Raw genomic sequence first — 20,692 nt, 5'->3', positions numbered from 1 at the left:
TAGGCTTTCAAAGGGGACGAATGCCCACGGCCTGGCTCCCGGTGGCGTTCGGGGTTGTCGCTTGGGGTTAAAGGAGTTGCAAGTGGTGCAGTTCTTTGATGCGGCTGTGGCTGCGACTGCAAGTCCCGGAGCGTACCAGGACCTCTTAACATGCTCTATCAGCCTTCCCTTTCCCCAGTGTGTTCGTTGGTGGAGGACCCTCACCAATTTTGGAACCCAGGATTTTGGAAGGACGGTCCTGCCATCGGGGAGGACCCACACACCATCTTGCTCGAATGCACCCACGGAACACCAGAGGGTCTTTTCTTCTTCAGGGGTTTCTTTGTAAATTTGTGTGGGATCTATGTTGGCTGGGATTTGTAGGGCTTGAAATTCGGACTCGTTGTTCGGAGGGCGGAGTGCAGCCGACTGAGCCGCCTTATCAGCCCGTCTGTTACCCCTTGATACTGGGTCCCTACCCCGGGTGTGTGCTTTGCAATGCACAACTGCAATCGCGGCAGGTAGGTGGATGGCAGTCAGGAGCCTTTCTACTAGGGCAGCATGCGAAATTTTAGAGCCAGCTGCCGTCAGGAAGCCTCTTTGTAGCCAGATTTGGCCAGTAGTATGTACCAATCCAAAGCAGTATTTACTGTCGGTATAGATGGTAGCCCGCTTGCCTTCGCTGATCTCACAGGCGCGTATGAGTGCTATTAATTCTGCAGCTTGAGCACTATACTGTGGGTTAATTGGGTTGGATTCTAGGATTTCAAAATCAGTGACCACGGCGTATCCCGTTTTCCTCTCCCCCTCCACAACTTTTGAACTTCCATCTGTGTACAGTATTAGGTCTGGGTTGTCCAAAGGTAGATGATCTAAGTCCTCCCTGGGTCTCTCTGCTTGTCGAACTATAGTGGCGCAGTCGTGGTGTGGGGTTCCATCATCAGGGAGAGGCAGAAGGGTAGCTGGGTTAAGGGAGTTGACTCGCTTTATAGTGACGTTTGATGGTGTTAATAGGAGGGCTTCATACTTGTTTAGTCGGGAGTTGGAAAAGTGATGGCAGCCTCTCAAAGTTAGGAGGGTGGAGACAGAGTGGGGAACATGGATGACGATTTCGTGTCCCAAGACCGTCTCTTGAGCCTTTTCAAGGAGGACTGCTGCGGCGGCTATGGCCCTTAGGCAGCTTACTGCCCCTTTTGCAGTGGTGTCTAATTGCAGACTATAGTATGCCACAGGTCTCTCTTGGTCTCGGAAAGGCTGAGTCAGTACCTCTGAGGCTACCCCCATTTGCTCATGGATAAACAAGTTGAAGGGGATTCTGTAGTCAGGTAAACCTAGGGCGGGGGCAGATCTTAGTTCTCTCTTTAGTCGCTCGAAAGATTTATAGGCTTCTTCTTCCCATATTAAGATGTCCGGGTGGTCTTGGAGGGTCATGGCGGACAGGGGCTTCGTTATTTCACTGTAACCTGCAATCCAGGCCCTGCAGAAGCCAGCCATGCCCAAAAATCCCCGCAATTGTCGTTTAGTTTTTGGGAGGGGAATTTTTGTCACTGCTTCTATCCTGTCAGTGGCTAAGCTTCGGGTGCCTACTCCTAAGATGTGCCCGAGGTACTTTACTTCTTGTTTGCAGTATTGTAATTTCTTCGGTGACACCTTATGCCCCTTCCGGGCTAGTTCAGCAAGGAGGTGCTTGGTGTCAGTTTTACATGCTTCCTCACTAGTAGAACAGAGGAGCAGATCGTCTACGTAAAGCAAGAGGGAGGAGCCAGCAGGGAGGTGTACATCCTGCAGATCTTGATGCAATATGGCTGAAAAGATCGCGGGTGACTCCACGTACCCCTGGGGTAACCTAGTCCAGGTTAATTGACTAGGTCCCCAGGTGAAGGCGAAGAGGAATTGACTGGCCGGGTCCAGGGGTATGCTAAAGAAGGCGGAGCATAGGTCTGCAGCCGTATACCATTTAGTCTCTGCCGGTATGGCGTTCAAGAGGGAATTTGGGTTGCCCACCACTGGGTGGCGGGGTATGACAAATTGGTTCACCAGCCTGAGGTCTTGGACAAAGCGGTATCGGACTGGGGCTCCTTCTGCCGCCGGTTTCTTTACTGGGAGCACTGGGGTATTGCATGGAGACGCACATGGAACCAGGATCCCCTTTTCGAGGAAGTCCTCTATCATGGGTGTTAGTCCCTCGATGGCTTCCTTGGGTAGAGGATACTGTTTTGTGCATGGGAAAGGTAAATCAGTTTTGTAGGTGATTTTTACGGGGATTGCTGATAGCAGGAGACCCACTGAAGTTGACTCTGTGCCCCATAGAGAGGAGGGTAAGTCGTCCAACTCAGGGGGGAGCTCTGGAGATTGGCTGCCTGCTTTTTCTTCTGCTATTATTCCCTGGAATGCGGGGATAGATTCCTCAGGCATGTGTAGGTAGATACCCTCCTTGGAACATTTAATTGTCGCATTTAATTTGCAAAGTAAGTCCCTTCCGAGGAGGTTTACAGGGCTGCTGGTTAGGAGGAAGGTATGTTCAGCGAGCAGGGGTCCGAGGGTAACTTTAGATGGACGTGAAAGTGGACAAGTGCGGGGTATCCCATCCAGTCCCATAACTTTTCTGGTCTCTGAGCCCGGTTCCAAATGGCTATTCGTTAAGGTGGAATATGTGGCTCCAGTATCTAAGAGGCATTGATAGGGATGGCCGTCAATCTCTATGGTGCAAAACGGGTCTTCGGAAGATAGAGTTAGGATCGGACAGATAGTTTGAGTTTGGTTGGGATCCCCTTTTAATTGTCAATAAGTTTCTCGATCGTCCAGAGGAGGTTGGTTAGGGGGGTGCAAGGGGGGTGCGGTGGCGTTTGTCCAAGGGTGAGTGGGTGAAATTATTGCGGGCATTTGGGTCCTCGGTCCTGGTAGGGGTCTTTGGGTTTGAGCAGGTACATTTGGAGGCGTCGGTTGGTTGAAGTGGGCGGAGGAGGTTGTATGAGGGGTATAGGTGGTGGGTGTGGGGTTTCCATATCCGTGGGCCGTGTTAGGATGCGGGGCGCCATAGGCCATATTATTGAGGTAGGGGCAAAACCTTTTTATGTGCCCTTCTTCTTGACAATAGAAGCATCCTCCAGTAGTGGGTCCCCACGGTCTAAGGGGATTTGGAGGTCCTCCTCCCCGGACCCCCCTTCCTCGACTGAAACCTCTGCCTCTGGTGGAATGCGGTTCCATACTAAGGGCAAGGATCTGCTCAACTTCTGGTTTGGGGTCCTTTCTTTTCCTCTCATCTCGAGAATTATAGACAGATTTTGCAATCGAGAGGATTTCACTGACGCTTTTTCCGTCATACCCTATTTGTAGGTTCAGAGCCTTTCTAATGTCAGGGCAGGCTTGATCTTTAAAGAAGCCTTTCACTATAACTTCGTGCTGGGGGTTATCTGGATCAATCCCTCCCTAGGTCTTGATGGCTGATACCAGCCTGGTATAATAATCGGACGGGTGTTCATTCGTCCCTTGTAGTACAGTCTGGACTTTTGTCCAGTTGACGGTACGCTGCCCAGCAGCCTTAATGCCGTCTAAGATCGCTTTCTTAAATAACTTTAAACACCAGATCCCATCTGTGGTATTATAATCCCAGGCCGGTTCGACGCGTAGGCATTGAGCTGTGAGTGCTGTCACACCTTCTGGTCGCCCCGCCTGGTAGTCTGGGAGTTCAATTACTTCCGCAGCCTTGGCTAGGATATCTGCCTTTTCGGCCTCGTTAAAAAGGGCGTTTAGGAGAACGTGGACGTCCAGCCAGGTTGGGTTATGGGTTGAGAAAATAGCGCTGACCTGGCGGTGGCATTTGTCCAGGTCGTCTCTTAGAGATGGCATTTGATTTGACCAGGTTACCAGGTCTGCCGTGTAGAACGGTTGGTGGGTATATACCATCCGAGGGGGTCCGTCTGGCCGTAGGGGTGGGATTGGCAGGGCCCTTAGGGGCATCTGGGTGACTATAGCATCTGCGTCCCGTGACGTCCCCGGGGTCTCTTTGGGTTTCTCTGCAAGACTAGAGTCCCCTATGGTAGTATTCCTTTTATCTCTAATTCGTAATCTCTGTTTTATGCCCCCCCCATGCTTCTAGTTCTCCTGCTCCTTCATCGCTATCCGAATTCTCATTTGGGGCGGGTGGAGTGCTCTCCCTATAATAGAAGGGGATGAGCGTTCGTTCCATATGGTCATCTGCAGAATGCCCTTCGTACGGGGGGGGGGTAGAGATTGTCTTCCAGGATTTAAGATTGGCAGTTGATAATTCGTAGCTTCCTTTGGAACTTTGAGTAGTCCTCTGACCGTCTCGAAGGTGGCTAGGTATTCTAGCTGACGGGGCTTCTCCTCCATCAGGTACTTTCTGAGATATCGTAGGCGATCTTCATTAAAAGAGCCTCCCTTTGGCCAGCGTAACTCAGGTCTCGCGGAGGCTGTGCCTGAAGGCCAGGTTTCGTTACAAAGGTCCTCTAACTTCTGTCTCGATAGTAATTTATGCCCGGGGATAGCCTTCCAATACGAGATGACAAATTCGAGAGGGGAGTCGGGGTCTCTCTGGGATTCAGATGGCTTTCTGGAAGCCTTCTTCCCAGAGTGAGCCCGCTCATGTTTGGAAGCTTGGGTATCCATTTTAGATTCACGCGTGTCTGGGGTAAAGAGAAAGGAGAGAGGTTTATTAAGGGGGGGGCTGGGCTGATTAGGGAATGCTATGTTCAGTTGCTTGGCAACTTCCTAACAGGGTTTCTTTTTAGAGAGCTCTTCTACCTAGTCCCTTATTCCTTCCTCTTTTACTTATTGTCTTCCTTACTTACTTATCCTATTTCCTGGGGTTTTCCTTTCCACTCTGCCAAATCCCGCCCAATTCCTCTTGAGCTATCCCTCCTGGCAACCTCCTACCTATCGTTACAATCTCAGGAAAAGGGGCCCTACTGGACGCCCGCGCTGTGCGGTGCCAGATCGGGTAATCCCTGGATAGAGTTTTGAACCGAAAATCCCCCTTGCTTTTGGAAGCGGGCTCACGCACGATACACGTGTTACGTGGCACCGACCAGTGCGGCTGGGATTGAGACAGAAAGCAAGACCCCTTCCTGCCCCCTCTGTAAGGGCGCTCAGGAAGTTCGGAAGAAGAACTCCAGCCCCTTGCTTTCAACTGAGATGCCCGTTGCGGGGAGTCGGCTGTCTTTCCAACCCGGGTCTCTCCGTCTTACTTTCGGACTCTCAATTGGTGCGGCTGACTGGAGGGTTTGAGAGGAGAAAGAGATAGAGCTCAGAACCCCCCTTTTGGGTCGAGCAGCAGTCCACGGTCTCTCTCACCAATTGGACCAAGAGACAGGCGAGAAGGAGCGATAGAGAGGAGGGCAGAGAATTCAGTTGCCAGCAGATTCCACCCCCTTCCCACCAGTGCACTGGGTTTTTTCCTTTTCCTTATACTCACGTGTCTTCTATGATGATCCCGGGATCGATGAATAAGCCGGCTGGATCCCTCTTTGCTCCCCGGCTGAACTCCTGGGGCTTTTGATTACCGCCCGGAAGATGGCCGGGGGTCCAAAGGATCTTCCCAGGCAAAATGGCCCGGTGCCGGCTGAAGATTTCGGGGGCCCCGGTCAGCAACGCGGGAGAACCTCATGCCCCACGTTGGGCGCCAACTGTTACGGCTAAAATCTGGGTGCGGGGCTACTCTGCCACCCAGCTCATCGGACTAAGTCCGTGGGTCCCTGCGGAAGAAAATGAGCTCAGCCGGACAGGAGCAAATTGCAGAAGATCCAAGTTTATTGCGCAACAGGTTCAAGGCAAGATTGAACAGCGAGAAAGGGGTGACACCAACTTTTAAAAGTTCCCTCCAAGTCCCAGAATACAGTGCAAGAAACGTCATGAATACATTATGGGAAGGTTGGGTTTGACAACTTACATCATGAATATGTTACGGAAAGGTGGGGTTACACACATTAGCATTTCAGGGAAGGGAGGGGTAGTGTGCGGAGTAAGAGATATACATAGATAAGCACTTCCTGAGTACCGGTATGATAAAACAATAGTCCAGATATGCACCGTCTGCCACCTGGCATTGCCCGGAGGAAGGGTTTGGCAGAACGATCTGACAGGATTAGGGCCTTCCTGAGTACGTGACTTGCCGCTCAGGGGATTATGGAAGCAAGTGGGGTGTCGTAGAGTCCTGAAAAGGCTGAGTCGATTGACACCAGAACGAAGGAAATCGGTGCTACGGTTGATTTTATATGAATTTTAGAAGTTTTAGCTCATTTCAAGTCCATTCTGATATTATTAATCAAAGTCGGAAGTGAATAGATACATTGTTGTAGTCCTTGATACGGTCAGGGGTCCAGGAGTTTCAATTCCATTGTTGGATGGATACATTGTTGCAACTTGGGTTTCAGTTCCATTGTTCCCCCAGCGGGGAGCTGTCAGCAACTTGTCAAGAGGTTAAATGAGGCGTGCAGAGCTAGCTGAGCTACCTCTGCACGGCAAATGCACGGTGCTGATTGGCCAAAGCGCGGCCATTATAGTCAATGGGGATACAATCTGACACGGTCTACCCACGTTAGAAATGGAGCGAGAGGGAAGCCTTAAGAAAGATGATGGGCTTATTTCGCCCGTATAGAGAGAGGGAAAAAGTCCTTTATTTACAGGACTAGGGTGCAGTGTGGTGCTTGTGCAACAGTGTGGGGGTTTGAGGGGTTGGGGAACCGTCGAGGTCATCGCCTCGGGTCCAATGGTGCTGGTGGAGGGGCCGAGAAAGGTACCCCCCCTTCCTTCCGTATCAACTTGCTGCCTCTCCTCCTCTCCTTCCCCCCAAATCCCATGTGAGTGAGATACTCTCTATTGTTCAGGGCTGTGGGGGAGCTCCCGCCCTCCTCTCCCCTCCCTCTGTCCCTCCATCTTGTAGAATCGTAGGGAACGCCAATAATAATCATAATAATAATATTTATTTATTTATACTCAGCCCATGTGGCTGGGTTTCCCCGGCTACTCTGGGCGGCTCCCAGCAGAATATTAAAAATGGAATCAAACATAAAAAAAGTCCCTAAAGCATCCACAACAGATGGCCCCACCTCTCTCGCTAAAGGAGTGTCTCCACCCCCATCGTTCTACCCGGACACTGAGGTCCAGCGCCGAGGGCCTTCTGGCGGTTCCCTCACTGCGAGAAGCCAAGTTACAGGGAACCAGGCAGAGGGCCTTCTCGGCGGTGGCACCCGTCCTGTGGAACGCCCTCCCACCAGATGTCAAAGAGAACAACAACTACCAGACTTTTTGAAGACATCTGAAGGCAGCCCTCTTTAGGGAAGCTTTTCATGTTTGATGCATTACTGTATTTTAATATTTTGTTGGAAGCCGCCCAGAGTGGCTGGGGAAGCCCAGCCAGATGGGCGGGGTATAAATAATAAATAATAATAATAATAATAATAATAATAATAATAATAATAATTATGCCACTGAAAAAGGGTAGGGAGCACAGCAACTGCCGCCGCCACCTTTTCGGGCAGACATCTCCTGTGGAGAGACAGGGCTGGATCAAGAGAGTCGTGAAACGCACACACACAAACTGCCCACACCCCGTCCTCTTCAAAATTGCTTAGGGAAATGGCACGGTTGCTGCTTGAGGAAATTCTGTAAATGTGAGGGACACTCCTCAATGGAGGGGGACCTGCTGAGAAAAGGGGAGAAGGAGAAGAGAAATAGAGTGGCTTGTGCATCCCGCCTAGCAATGACACAGTCATTGCTGTGTGTTTGTGTTTGTGTGTGTGAGTGTGTGAGAGAGACAGAGATAGAGAGAGACAAAGCTGCACCAGCCCTGATTGGCACGTCTAGTCCCCCCTCCCTTTTTAACCATTTCCATGCCCCCTGTTTTGCATTTGTGTTTATTTTGAGCTTGCAGTTGGAATGAAAGAGAGAGAGCTTCATTGGTATTACAACCAAGGCTGGTGCTGGAATAAATCACACGCCCTTTCGGTTGTATGTCTAAAATGCCGATCGAGCAAAAATGGGAAAAAGGCAGTTGTGACGGACGGACGGCAGAGCCGGACCAGAGTCTGGCCATTCAGTCCACCAGAAATTCCACCAGAGGGATGGAGTCTTTCTCTGATTGGCCAGCAACACTTTTGGAGAGAAAATAAAAGGAGCTGTTTCTGAGGGAGAGAGTTTGATTTGAGAGAAGATGGAGAGGGCTTGTTTGTGGATGGGGGTTAGGGAGGAGGATAGGATTTGTCTGAGGGAGAACTGGTTCTGGTTTGAGTTGTAGACCCACCCTGAGGAGACTGTCCATAGCCAGAGGAAAGACCCTCCCAGCTTGGATAGGGAGACCCAGTTGAGGGTCTGGGGAAGGTCTACAGCAGGCACCCCCAAACTCAGCCCTCCAGACGTTTTGGGACTACAACTCCCATCATCCCTAGCTAACAGGACCAGTGGTCAGGGATGATGGGAATTGTAGTCCCAAAACATCTGGAGGGCTGAGTTTGGGGGTGCCTGGTCTACAGACAGGGGTGTCCTGGGAGAGCTGACTCTTAAGGCAGGAGAAGCAGATCCTGGGGGGATTCAGGCTCCTCGGGGTCTCCTTCAAGTCAGGAGGGGCAATTCTTCTAGGGAGAGAAGACCCCCAGTCACAAGGGAGGAGGGGATCCCCTGAGTCTGTCAAGCCATTTTGGAATTACTTCAGGAGTGGAGTTGCTTAGCGAGGGAAAGTGCCCCTCGCTCATGAACCAGGGCATTGATCAGTGAAGGAAGCTGTGTTGTATTATTTAATTGAACCACCTCTCCTAACTAAGTTAACAGAAACTGAGTCAAGCATTTTGCCACCTATTTTGGAAACCAGAACACCTGCCTGAAGTGTACCAACTGATTTCTTTAGCAACTAAAGTTTAAGAAGAGCTGTGCCTATAGTATTGTGTTTAAGCTTGTGACATCTTTATGTCTAGTTTTAGTACAGTCATACCTCGGGATAAATACGCTTCAGGATAAGTATTTTCGGGTTGCGCTCCTCGGTGACCCGGAAGTAACGGAGCACGTTACTTCCAGGTTTCACCGCTTGTGCATGCGCAGACGGTTAAAATGATGTCACGCGCAGAAGCGGCAAAACACGACCCGCGCAGACATGCAGTTGCGCCTTACGTCCTGTTTGGGATGCGAACCGGGCTCCGGAACGGATCCCGTTCGCATCCCGAGGTACCACTGTAATAAGTTCCACTCGAAAGAACACATTTCCTGACCCACTTGGTTCCCCAACCTCTTTTTATTTAGTGAAACTTTTCCTGTCCGTTGGATCAACTCCTGCCTGAGACTCTAATTACTAATTTTTCCCTCATAAAAGTCCACCACGCGTTAACCCGTGGTAAAGGGTAAAACTTGGTGTACAGTGGTACCTCAGGTTTAGTACTTAATTCGTTCCGGAGGTCTGTACTTAACCTGAAACTGTTCTTAACCTGAAGCACCACTTTAGCTAATGGGGCCTCCTGCTGCTGCCGCGCTGCCGGAGCACGATTTCTGTTCTCAACCTGAAGCAAAGTTCTTAACCTGAAGCACTATTTCTGGGTTACCGGAGTCTGTAACCTGAAGCGTATGTGACCTGAAGCTTATGTAACCCGAGGTACCACTGTAATTGGCATACAGTGAGGTGTGCACACAATATTTAATTGGGGGCAGTTAGCGGGGTGAGTCCGCTGCACTATTAATTGGTGGTAAGCGGGTGGCGCTGTGGGTAAAAGCCTCAGCGCCTAGGGCTTGCCGATCGAAAGGTCGGCGGTTCGAATCCCCGCAGCGGGGTGCGCTCCCGCTGCTCGGTCCCAGCGCCTGCCAACCTAGCAGTTCGAAAGCACCCCCAGGTGCAAGTAGATAAATAGGGACCACTTACCAGCGGGAAGGTAAACGGCGTTCCGTGTGCTGCGCTGGCTCGCCAGATGCAGCTTTGTCACCCTGACCACATGACCCGGAAGTGTCTTCGGACAGCGCTGGCCCCCGGCCTCTTGAGTGAGATGGGCGCACAACCCCAGAGTCTGTCAAGACTGGCCCGTACAGGCAGGGGTACCTTTACCTTTACCTTTTTTATCTTTATTCAGTAATGTTTCTATCCTCCTCCTTTTCCTAGTCAACCTCCACCCTTTAATGTTTAAGGTTGAAATCCTTATTTCATTATCCATGTGGTACCTCGGTTTTCAAATGTCTCCGTTGACTAACATTTTGGTTTTCAAATGCCATAAACCCAGAAGTTAATGCTTTGGTTTTTGAACACGCCTCAAAAGTCAAACATGCCATGTGGCTTTTGCTGAGTGCAAGATTCTGAGGCCTAGCTGTTGGCTGCTGAGTTTTTGGTTTTCGAACACTTCAGAACTCAAACGGTCTTCCATAACGGATTACGTTCAAAAACGGAGGTACCACTGTAGTACTGTTTATTATTTCACTACTCCAGGTTACACTCCTGCTTGAAAAGTTTCTTAAGGACTAACCTGTATTCTTTGCTTCATAATACTTGTTCTTCAGAGGCATCCATCTTTTCAAATATTTTCTCTGGGGGCTCTCAGTTTCTGCTGCTTACTCCATAGCCAGCAGCCCCCCCCCCAAACGTGTATTTTAAATGCTGGTTTTAATGTATGTTTTTGTTTTGTTTTTGGACTAAAATATTGTAAGTTGTGTTGAGTTCCCATACCCCCAAAAGTAACAAATACATTGAATAAATAGGCATTAGCAGGACCTGGTGGCTTCAGTTTTCCTGGCCCACAGTGCACATCATCAGATTGCAGCCCATAGAAGTTTAGGCCATAATATGTTTATTATTGGTCCATCGGATATTTTGTTCTCTTTGCTTCAAATGATTATTTTTGAATATTTTTGCATATGACATAAATAGCAGGCCTCTTTTGCTTATTCCACACAGGAGAGACTCAGATACCCAAGTCCGAGCTCTTGTCCGAGCTCGAGACAGAAAAATACAGAGATGTTGTCCTGGACAAATGGAGAGGTAGGTGCTTCCACTTTGCTGTGACGCTGTAGGTTTGATTGCTTCGTTTCAGTGAGTATGAAAAGAGCCTTGCTGGATCAAAATGAAGGACCATCTTGTCAAGCGTCATCTTCTCACAAGGACCAACCAGGGAGAATCCCACCAGCAGGGCCTGAGTACCAAAGCTCTCTCCCCCATTCACGATTCCCAGCCACTTGGATTCAGATAAACAATATCTCCAAAGGTGGGGGGAGAAGATTAGCTGAGAACTAAATGACAGCTACTGAAATGGTGGGTGGTTTTGACAGTGGAAACACAGTGCAAGTTTAGGGAATGTGTACAGTTGGTTGGAATGTATCAGGAAGATGATATAGTTCATGGAGGAAGGAGAAAATGTACTGCAGATATGTAGCATTTGCAGAAGAGGCGAAAGAGGGAGAAAGTGCGTCCCTACAGATGTTACTACACTGAAACTCCTATTACCACTGGCCATTGGACATGCCTGCTTGGGCTGATGGTACTTTGAGTTCAACCACATCTGGCTCCTACATCTGCTTGGAAGGTTCCTCTTTGTGCTCAGTTACTTGGGAGCTGAATGTCGTACTGGATACTAACAGTTCCTGAAACTATTGTTAGGAATTCTTCCCTTTCCTGAAAATCAGGTCAGTGGTGTAAAGAGGTGGTGGTGGTCTTACTGTATGTTAAGTTCTCTTGTTCTCTTCCTTGAAATTCTAACAAGGTTTTATTTTTCCTTACTCTCAAGCAGACGATGGAGAAGGGAGACAGAATTCTGAAGGACCATCTGTGAAGTGCTTCAGTGTGAGTGAGCATCTTATCACAAATCTACAAACTCACACAGGGAAGAAACCCTTTACATGTATGGAGTGTGGAAAGAGCTTCAGTCGGAATGGAATTCTTACTGTACATCAACGAATTCACACAGGGGAAAAACCATATAAATGTATGGAATGTGGAAAGAGCTTCAGTTGTAGTGGAAAACTTCCTATACACCAACGAATTCATACAGGGGAAAAACCATTTAAATGTATGGAGTGTGGAAAGAGTTTCAGTGACAGTGGAGCATGTACAAAACATCAACGAACTCACACAGGGGAGAAACCATATAAATGTTTGGAGTGTGGAAAGAACTTCAGTGAAACTGGAGCACTTACAAGACATCAACGAATTCACACAGGCGAGAAACCATTTAAATGTATGGAGTGTGGAAAGTGTTTCATTTGTAGTGGAAGCCTTAGTGTACACCAACGATCACACACGGGGGAGAAACCATATAAATGTTTGGATTGTGGGAAGAGCTTCAGTGAAAGCGGAAAACTTACAAGACATCAACAAATTCACACAGGAGAGAAACCATTTAAATGTATGAGTTGTGGAAAGTGTTTCAGTGATACTGGAGCACTTACAAAACATCAACAGATGCACACGGGGGAGAAACTATTTAAATGTATGGCATGTGGAAAGAGCTTCAGTGAAAGTTCCCAGCTGACTATCCATCTACGAACTCACACAGGGGAGAAACCATACAAATGTATAGAGTGTGAAAAGAGCTTCAGTCAGTGTTCCCACCTTACTATACATCAACGAATTCATACAGGGGAAAAACCATTTCAATGTATGGAGTGTGGCAAGAGCTTCAGTGCAAGTGGAAAACTTACAAGACATCAACGAATTCACACAGCAGAGAAACCATTTAGATGCATGGTATGTGGAAAGAGCTTTAGTCAAAGTGGAAGCCTTACTGTACATCAACGAACTCATACAGGGGAAAAACCATTTAAATGTATGGAGTGTGGAAAGAGCTTCAGTGAAGGTTCAAAACTGACCGTGCATCTAAGAATTCACACGGGTGAGAAACCATATAAGTGCTTAGAGTGTGGAAAGTGCTTCAATGTGACTGAACACCTTTATATACATCTACGAACTCACACAGGCGAGAAACCATTTAAATGTATGGAGTGTGGAAAGAGCTTCAGGGATAGGGGAAAGCTTACTGTACATCAACGAATTCACACAGGGGAGAAACCATTCAGGTGTATGGTGTGTGGCAAGAGCTTCAATCGGAATGGAATTCTTACTGTACATCAACGAACTCATGCAGGAGAGAAACCATATAAATGTATTGAGTGTGGAAAAAGCTTCACTGAAGGTCCACAACTTACCATACATCTTCGAACTCACACAGGGGAGAAACCATTTAAATGTATGGAGTGTGGAAAGAGCTTCAGTCGGAAAGGAATTCTTACTGTACATCAACGAACTCATACAGGGGAGAAACCGTATAAATGTATGGAGTGTGGAAAGAGCTTCAGTTGTCGTGGAAAACTTACAAGACATCAACGAATTCATACAGGGGTCAGACCATATAACTGTATTGAGTGTGGAAAGAGCTTCAGTGAAGCTTCAAAATTGACCATACATCTGCGAACTCACACAGGGGAGAAACCCTTTAAATGTGTAGTGTGTGGACAGAGCTTCAGTCACAATGGAATACTTACTGTACACCTACGAACTCACACCGGGGAGAAACCATATAAGTGTATGGTTTGTGGAAAGTGCTTCAGTGAGAGTGGAAGCCTTACTGTACATCAACGAACTCATACAGGGGACAAACCATATAAATGTTTGGAGTGTGGAAAGAGCTTCATTTGTAGTGGGAAACTCAGTGTACACCAACAAAGTCACACCGGGGAGAAACCATTTAAATGTATGGATTGTGGGAAGTGCTTCAGTGAGAGTGGAGCTCTTACAAGACATCAGCGAACTCACACAGGGGAGAAGCCATTTAAATGTTTGGAGTGTGGAAAGCGCTTCAGTGAGAATGGAACTCTTAGAAAACATCAACGGTCTCACAGAGAAGCAGTTGTTTAAATGGAAGGAGTTCTTAATAAACACCTACCGACTCTCACAGGGGAGAACCATTTAGATTTATGGAGTGTGCCAAGTTTTTCCCACAGAGTTCACTTTGTCCCTCATGTCAGCAAACTGATACAGTGGTACCTCGGGTTACAGACACTTCAGGTTACAGACGCTTCAGGTTACAGACTCCACTAACCCAGAAATATTACCTCGGGTTAAGAACTTTGCTTCAGGATGAGAACAGAAATCGCGGGGCGGCAGCAGGAGGCACCATTAGCTAAAGTGGTAACTCGGGTTAAGAACAGTTTTAGGTTAAGAACGGACCTCCAGAATGAATTACGTTCTTAACCTGAGGTACCACTGTATAGGGAAAAATCAATTGTAAATACATGTAGTGTATTTGATGTTCTGGTGTTTGTATGGAAAGTTGTACATATATGTATTAAGGCAATGAAGGTAATGTCTCATAATAGTAAGTATGATGAAAGATACCATGTACTGTTAGAGATGTGCAGAATGTGACCCTGGAGTGCTCATTGTGAGTGAACATGTGCTGAGATACCGTTGATATTAGGTCTTTGGCAGAGAGAATTGGGATTGTAGAGTTGTGAAAAGTGGAGCACGACAGTGGTGTTTAACAAGCAGAATTGGTTATAGAATCCTAGAACTGTAGAGTTGAAAGGGACTCTTAAGGTCTTCTAGTCCAAAACCCTGTCATAAGAACAACAACATAAAACCCATTTTTATAATTGCAATAAAGGAACAATGAAAACACAGAACGACTGAAACCATTGTCTTACGTCCTATGTTGTTTATATTTTATAAATTCATTGTTTTACAATACCTTCTTATTCATGGCTACGTTAACTACTAAGTGGATGAAATCCCTGGTGGCAGATGGGATAAAGAGGTTCTATGGGGAACAACCAATATGGGGAGGGAAGGTGGCACAGGGAAATGTGGGCATTGCCAGTGGTTTCAGGAGGGTCATTCGCTGCGGAGAGAGGAATATCTGTGGACCGGACACAGGTTAGAGCTCAACATTGAGCCTATTGTTGTTCAGTCGTTTAGTCGTGTCCGACTCTTCGTGACCCCATGGACCAGCGCACGCCACGCACTCCTGTCTTCCACTGCCTCCCGTTGAGCCTCCCAAGTGGCTATAGCAACGGTGAAGTGGACCTTCATAACTGCCTCTATTGCATCTGCAGAAAACAGCAGCAGGAGACTCTTTTGCAATTTAACACAACCACCTGCGCCATCGGGGCCATAAGGACCTCAAGATCTCCTGCAATGATTTTGCGATTTTTTTGGCAGATGAAAGTCACTCAGATTCAGAAAGAGGTAGACTCCACCATGGGAGCAGGGCCTGGGTGGGAGGGTGCTAGAGTCCTATCTAGTCAAGTTGCGTGGGATCAATTCCAATCTGTTACCTCCAAGGATGTGGACAGGCTGCTTGGACGAGTGAAACCAACCACCTGTCTCCTTGATCTCTGCCCATTCTGGCTCATAAAAGTGAGCTGGGAATAGCTGGGCGATGGGCTCTGAGATGGTGAATGCTACCCCCTGTGAGGGAGTCTTTCCGGACCCACTGAAAGAGGTGGTTATTAAACCGCTTCTTAAAAAAATATCTTTGGACCTGGCCGATATGGCCAACTACCTCCCAGTCTCAAATCTTCCATTCTTGGGCAAGGTGATTGAGTGGGTGGTTGCTGAACAACTCCAGGCATGCCTGGAGGATGTGAACCATTTGAATCCCTTCCAATTCAGGCCTCATCATGGGACTGAAACTGCCTTGGCCGCACTGGTTGATGATCTCTGGCTAGGGACAAAGGTGAAAGCAGTTTCCTCATTCTGGATCTCTCAGCGGCCTTTGATGCCATCGACTGTGACATCCTTCTGGACTGTCTAGAGAAGCTGGGGGCACTGTTATACAGTGGTTCCACTCTTTCCTCCTGGGCTGTGTCCAGAAAGAGTCTGACCCTTGTTCATTTAGTTCAATTTCTGAGTCTTTGCTCTTCCCTTGCGATCTGGGGGGGGGGGCACGTTCCTGACACCGGGTGATACCCAGCTCTTCCAAGAGTTTTCTTGTGTGTGTGTTTCTTTGTGGCTGATTAGCTGCTCTCCCTGTGCAAAGGTCAGAGGGGGCAGGGTTTCTGTTGAGGCAGGTGATTAGCTGTGGGAGGAGCTTATCAGAGCTTGCATATTGTGTTTTTAATATTCTGTTGGGAGCTTTCAGAGTGGCTTGGGAAACCCAGCCAGATGGGAGGGGTATAAATAACTGCCATAATATCACAGAATGAAGACTCCAATCACTCTAATGTTATTTTAGAGGTTTCCTTCCATCATGGGCAATAACTGTAGTCTAGCTGCTGCGAACAGAAAGGAAATTAATATTTTAGATTAAAGCATACAATATGGGGTCTAATATGGTTATAATAAGGCAAATGCTAAATTCGGACGGATAGATTGTTTATTGGAGGTCTGATAAAAAACTTTCCCCCAGAAGGCGTGGATGACAGTACACTCCCACCAAATGTGAAAATGGGAATCCGAGACCTTCTGCATGCAAAGCAACTGCTCTACCACTGAGCTGCAGCCCCCCATAACAAAGCCTAAATTTATCCATCAGCTCCCTCTTTTTACAAAAGGTACACATTGTAATGTAATGGGACGCAGGTGGCGCTGTGGGTAAAACCACAGGGCCTAGGACTTGCTGATCAGAAGGTTGGCGGTTCGAATCCCTGTGACAGGGTGAGCTCTCGTTGCTCGGTCCCAGCTCCTGCCAACCTAGCAGTTCGAAAGCACGTCAAAGTGCAAGTAGATAAATAGGTACCGCTCCGGTGGGAAGGCAAACGGCGTTTCCGTGCGCTGCTCTGGTTCGCCAGAAGCGGCTTAGTCATGCTGGCCACATGACCCGGAAGCTGTCTGCGGACAAACGCCGGCTCCCTCGGCCCATAGAGCGAGATGAGTGCCGCAACCCCAGAGTCGGTCACGACTGGACCTAATGGTCAGGGGTACCTTTACCTTTACCTTTTTACACATTGTAATGACACTGGACCAGCCTTTAGGGTTGTCTTAAGTTACTGCTCTAAACCCCTTCCCAGGAGGAGGCTTTTCAGAAATGGGGGGGGGGGTGTCTTTCGCTGCCTCTGCCAGGAATTGAACCCATGAATTTCTCACTAAAAAAATGGGAATATAGAGCTTCAGTGAAGCTTCAAATCTGACAGTACATCAACGAACTCACACAGGGGAGAAACCATTTAAATGTGTGGACTGTGGACAGAGCTTCAGTCACAATGGAATACTTTCTATTCATCAACAAACTCACATGGGTGAGAAACCATTTAAATGTCTGGAGTGTGGGAAGTGCTTTAGTAAGAGTGTAAGTCTTAGAAAACATCAACTATCTCACAGAGAAGTAACTGTTTAAATGGAAGAAGTGTGGAAATGTTTGAATTAAAATGGAGTTCGTAATATACATCTGCAGAGTCTCCCAGGGGAGAACCCATTTAGGTATATGGAGTGTGCTGTTTTCAACACAGATTTCACTTTGTCTCTCGTATCAATAAACTGATATAGGGGGAAATCAATTGTAAATGCATGAAGTGTATTTGATGTTCTGGTGTTTGTATGTACATATATGTATTAAAGCAATGAAGGTAATGTCTCATAATAGTAAGCATAATGAAAGATACCATATACTGTTAGGGATGTGCAGAATGTGACCCATGAGTGAAGAAGAAGAAGAAGAAGAAGAAGAAGAAGAAGAAGAAGAAGAGTTTGGATTTTATATCCCGCCTTTCACTCCCCTTCAGGAGTCTCAAAGCGGCTAACATTCTCCTTTCCCTTCCTCCCCCACAACAAACACTCTGTGAGGTGAGAGGAGTTGAGAGACTTCAAAAAGTGTGACTGGCCCAAGGTCACCCAGCAGCTGCATGTGGAGGAGCGGAGACGCGAACCCGATTCCCCAGATTACAAGACTACCGCTCTTAACCACTACACCACACTACACCACACTGAATATGTGCTGAGACACCATTGATATTTGGTCTTTGGCAGAGAGAGTTGGGAATGGAAAGTTGCGAGAAGTAGAACACAACAGTGATGTTTAGGAAGCAGAATTGGCTCTGGAATCCTAGAACTGTAGAGTTTAAAGGGTCATGGTAGTCCAATTCCCTGTTATAAGAACTGCATAAAGCCCATTCTTCTAATTGCAATAAAGGAACAATGAAAACATAGGAAGACTGAAAAATAATCTTCAAAGTGTCCTAAAGGTAAAGGATAAAGGGACCCCTGACCATTAGGTCCAGTCGTGGACGACTCTGGGGTTGCGGCGCTCATCTCGCTTTATTGGCTGAGCCAGCATACAGCTTCCGGGTCATGTGGGCAGCATGACTAAGCCGCTTCTGGCAAACCAGAGCAGTGCACGGAAACGCTGTTTACCTTCCTGCCGGAGCGGTACCTATTTATCTACTTGCACTTTGACATGCTTTTGAGCTGCTAGGTTGGCAGGAGCAGGGACCGAGCAACGGGAGCTCACCCCGTCGCGGGGATTCGAACCGCCAACCTTCTGATTGGCAAGCCCTAGGCTTTGTGATTTAACCCACAGCGCCACCCGCGTCCCATTAAAGCGTCCTACGTTGTTTATATTTCATTAATTCATTGTTTTACAATACATTCTCAACTGAAATCAATGGAAAGTGTAACAAGCCACGTTAGACTGTCTACAATATCATCAGTTACATGAAATGTTTAAAACGGACAGGAAAACATTTTTTGGGAACAAAGCTCACTATTTGAATAAAAGCTGCTACAAGATAAATAAAAACTTTAGACCTTGTGATAATGGTTGAAGACCCTATAAACACTACAGAAAGTATTAGAAAAAATATAGGAATTTGGACAGGTATCACGTTTTAAATTGAATAAAAATAAGACTAAGCTCTTAGTGAAGAATGTTTCAGAGCAAGACAAAAAGGAGATACAGCATAAGACACAAATATATATATCTGTTAAATATCTGGGAGTATGGTTTACAGTTAAGAATATTAATATATTTAAAGATAACTGAAAAATTATGGACAGAAATAAAAAGGAATTTAGAAATTTGCAGAAGGATGAATTTATCATTATTGGGCAGAATTTCAGTAATTAAGATGAATGTATTGCCTCATATGTTTTTATTTCAATCAATTCTGGTGATAAGCAATATGAGCTGCTTCAAAGAATGGCAAAAATATATCTCAAGATTTATCTGGAGAGGGAAGAAACCAAGAATAAAACATAAATTACTAATAGATGTCAAAGACAGAGGAGGTTTCTCTCTACCAGATTTAAGATTACCGTATTTTTCGCTCTATTGGATGCACCGGACCATAGGATGCACCGGACCATGGGGGGGGAGAATGGGGGGGTATTGTTCTCCCCCTCAAAAACAAGGTGTGTTCAAGGTGCATTCAAGAGCAGGCCTTGCCACTGCCCCCCAGCTTGTGGGGCTGGCGGTGGTGGGAAGCGCTGCTTTCCCCCACCGCCAGCCTCAAAGATCCCTGAAGCCTTTGGAGCGCAGCTGCACTCCAAAGGCTTGAGGCTTCGGGGACATCCTTTGTAGCCTCCGCAGGGCGGCGTGGTGCCTTCATCCCGCCGCCCTGCGGAGGCATTGCACAGCCATCCCGAAGCTGGAACAGTGAGACGGAGGGCTGCGCAGCGCCCCGTCTCGCTGTTTTGGCTTTGGGGACAGCAGGCTGCTTTCCGCAAGCCTTGGGAGCCCGGCGGGAACTCCCACCGGGCTCCGCTGGCTTGCGGAGAGCTGCCCAAAGCCCGGGGTGCACAGTGCCACGCTCCCTGGGCTCCGGGCTGCAGGCAACTATTCGCAAGCCTGCGGAGCCCAGCGGGAGTTCCCTTCATTTTTGGAGGGGGAAAAGTGTGTCCTATAGAGCGAAAAATACGGTATATTATGAAGCATCTTGCATTTGCTGAATCCAGGATAGGATAACTTTTAAAAATGTAGATTTGTTAGATTTGGAAGGTCATGATAAAAGATTCCGTTGGCATGTGTATTTATGACATCATAAGGCAAAAGTGCGGGTGGCGCTGTGGTCTAAACCACTGAGCCTAGGGCTTACCAATTGGAAGGATGGTGGTTCGAATCCCTGTGACAGGGTGAGCTCCCGTTGTTCAGTCCCAGCTCCTGCCAACCTAGCAGATCAAAAGCATGTCAAAGTGCAAGTAGATAAATAGGTACCACTCCGGCGGAATGGTAAACGGCATTTCTGTATGCTGCTCTGGTTTGCCAGAAGCGGATCAGTCATGCTGGCTAAAAGACCCAGAAGCTGTACGCCGGCTCCCTCGGCCAATAAAGCGAGATGAGCAGCACAACCCCAGAGTCTGAAGGCGGCCCTGTTTTGGGAAGTTTTTAATGTATGATGTTGTATTGTTTTTAATATTCGGTTGGAATCACTCCTGCAAATGTCATTTCATCAACCAATTTTCCTATCTCTATTCAAAGGGCCTCTGCTGCAGATTTCCAAATGTAACAATTCACTGATAAATGTATTGTTAAGGAAAAATCCGGGTGTGAGGCTGCTCAGTCCCCCAGCTCGTTGGGCAGAGCCCGCGGGTCCCTGCGGAATAAAGGAAGGAGCCCAGCCAACCGGAGCAAATAGCTGTAGACCAAAGTTTATTGCACAATAGGTTCAAAGAGCAAATTTTGAACCCCGAGGATGGGGTGACAAAGACTTTTTAAACTTTCCCACCACATCCCAGAATACAGTTCGAAGGGGAGGGGTTAACCTTGCCAAACAAGTCCAGACAAGTCCTTGGTACAAGATTAGCATAAGCAGACATGGCAGGGCAAGACTCAGGTATAAGATTAGCATAGACAAATATGTCTTAGGT

General features: G+C 47.5%; 1 protein-coding gene across 1 annotated transcript in view; it reads left to right on the top strand.

The window, feature by feature from the left end:
* Positions 1 to 20,692, top strand: part of LOC128409495 (zinc finger protein 91-like) — a 46,981-nt gene that overhangs the window by 18,596 nt on the left and 7,693 nt on the right. The window contains exons 4-5 of the mRNA XM_053380022.1: positions 10,859 to 10,942; positions 11,685 to 13,294. Of these exons, the coding sequence (XP_053235997.1) occupies positions 10,859 to 10,942; positions 11,685 to 13,294 (1,694 nt within the window). The remainder of the gene's footprint in view (positions 1 to 10,858; positions 10,943 to 11,684; positions 13,295 to 20,692) is intronic.

This window comes from Podarcis raffonei, chromosome 2 (assembly GCF_027172205.1).
Source record: "Podarcis raffonei isolate rPodRaf1 chromosome 2, rPodRaf1.pri, whole genome shotgun sequence".
NCBI classification, from domain to species: domain Eukaryota; kingdom Metazoa; phylum Chordata; class Lepidosauria; order Squamata; family Lacertidae; genus Podarcis; species Podarcis raffonei.
This window is presented reverse-complemented; position numbering and strand designations above follow the sequence as displayed.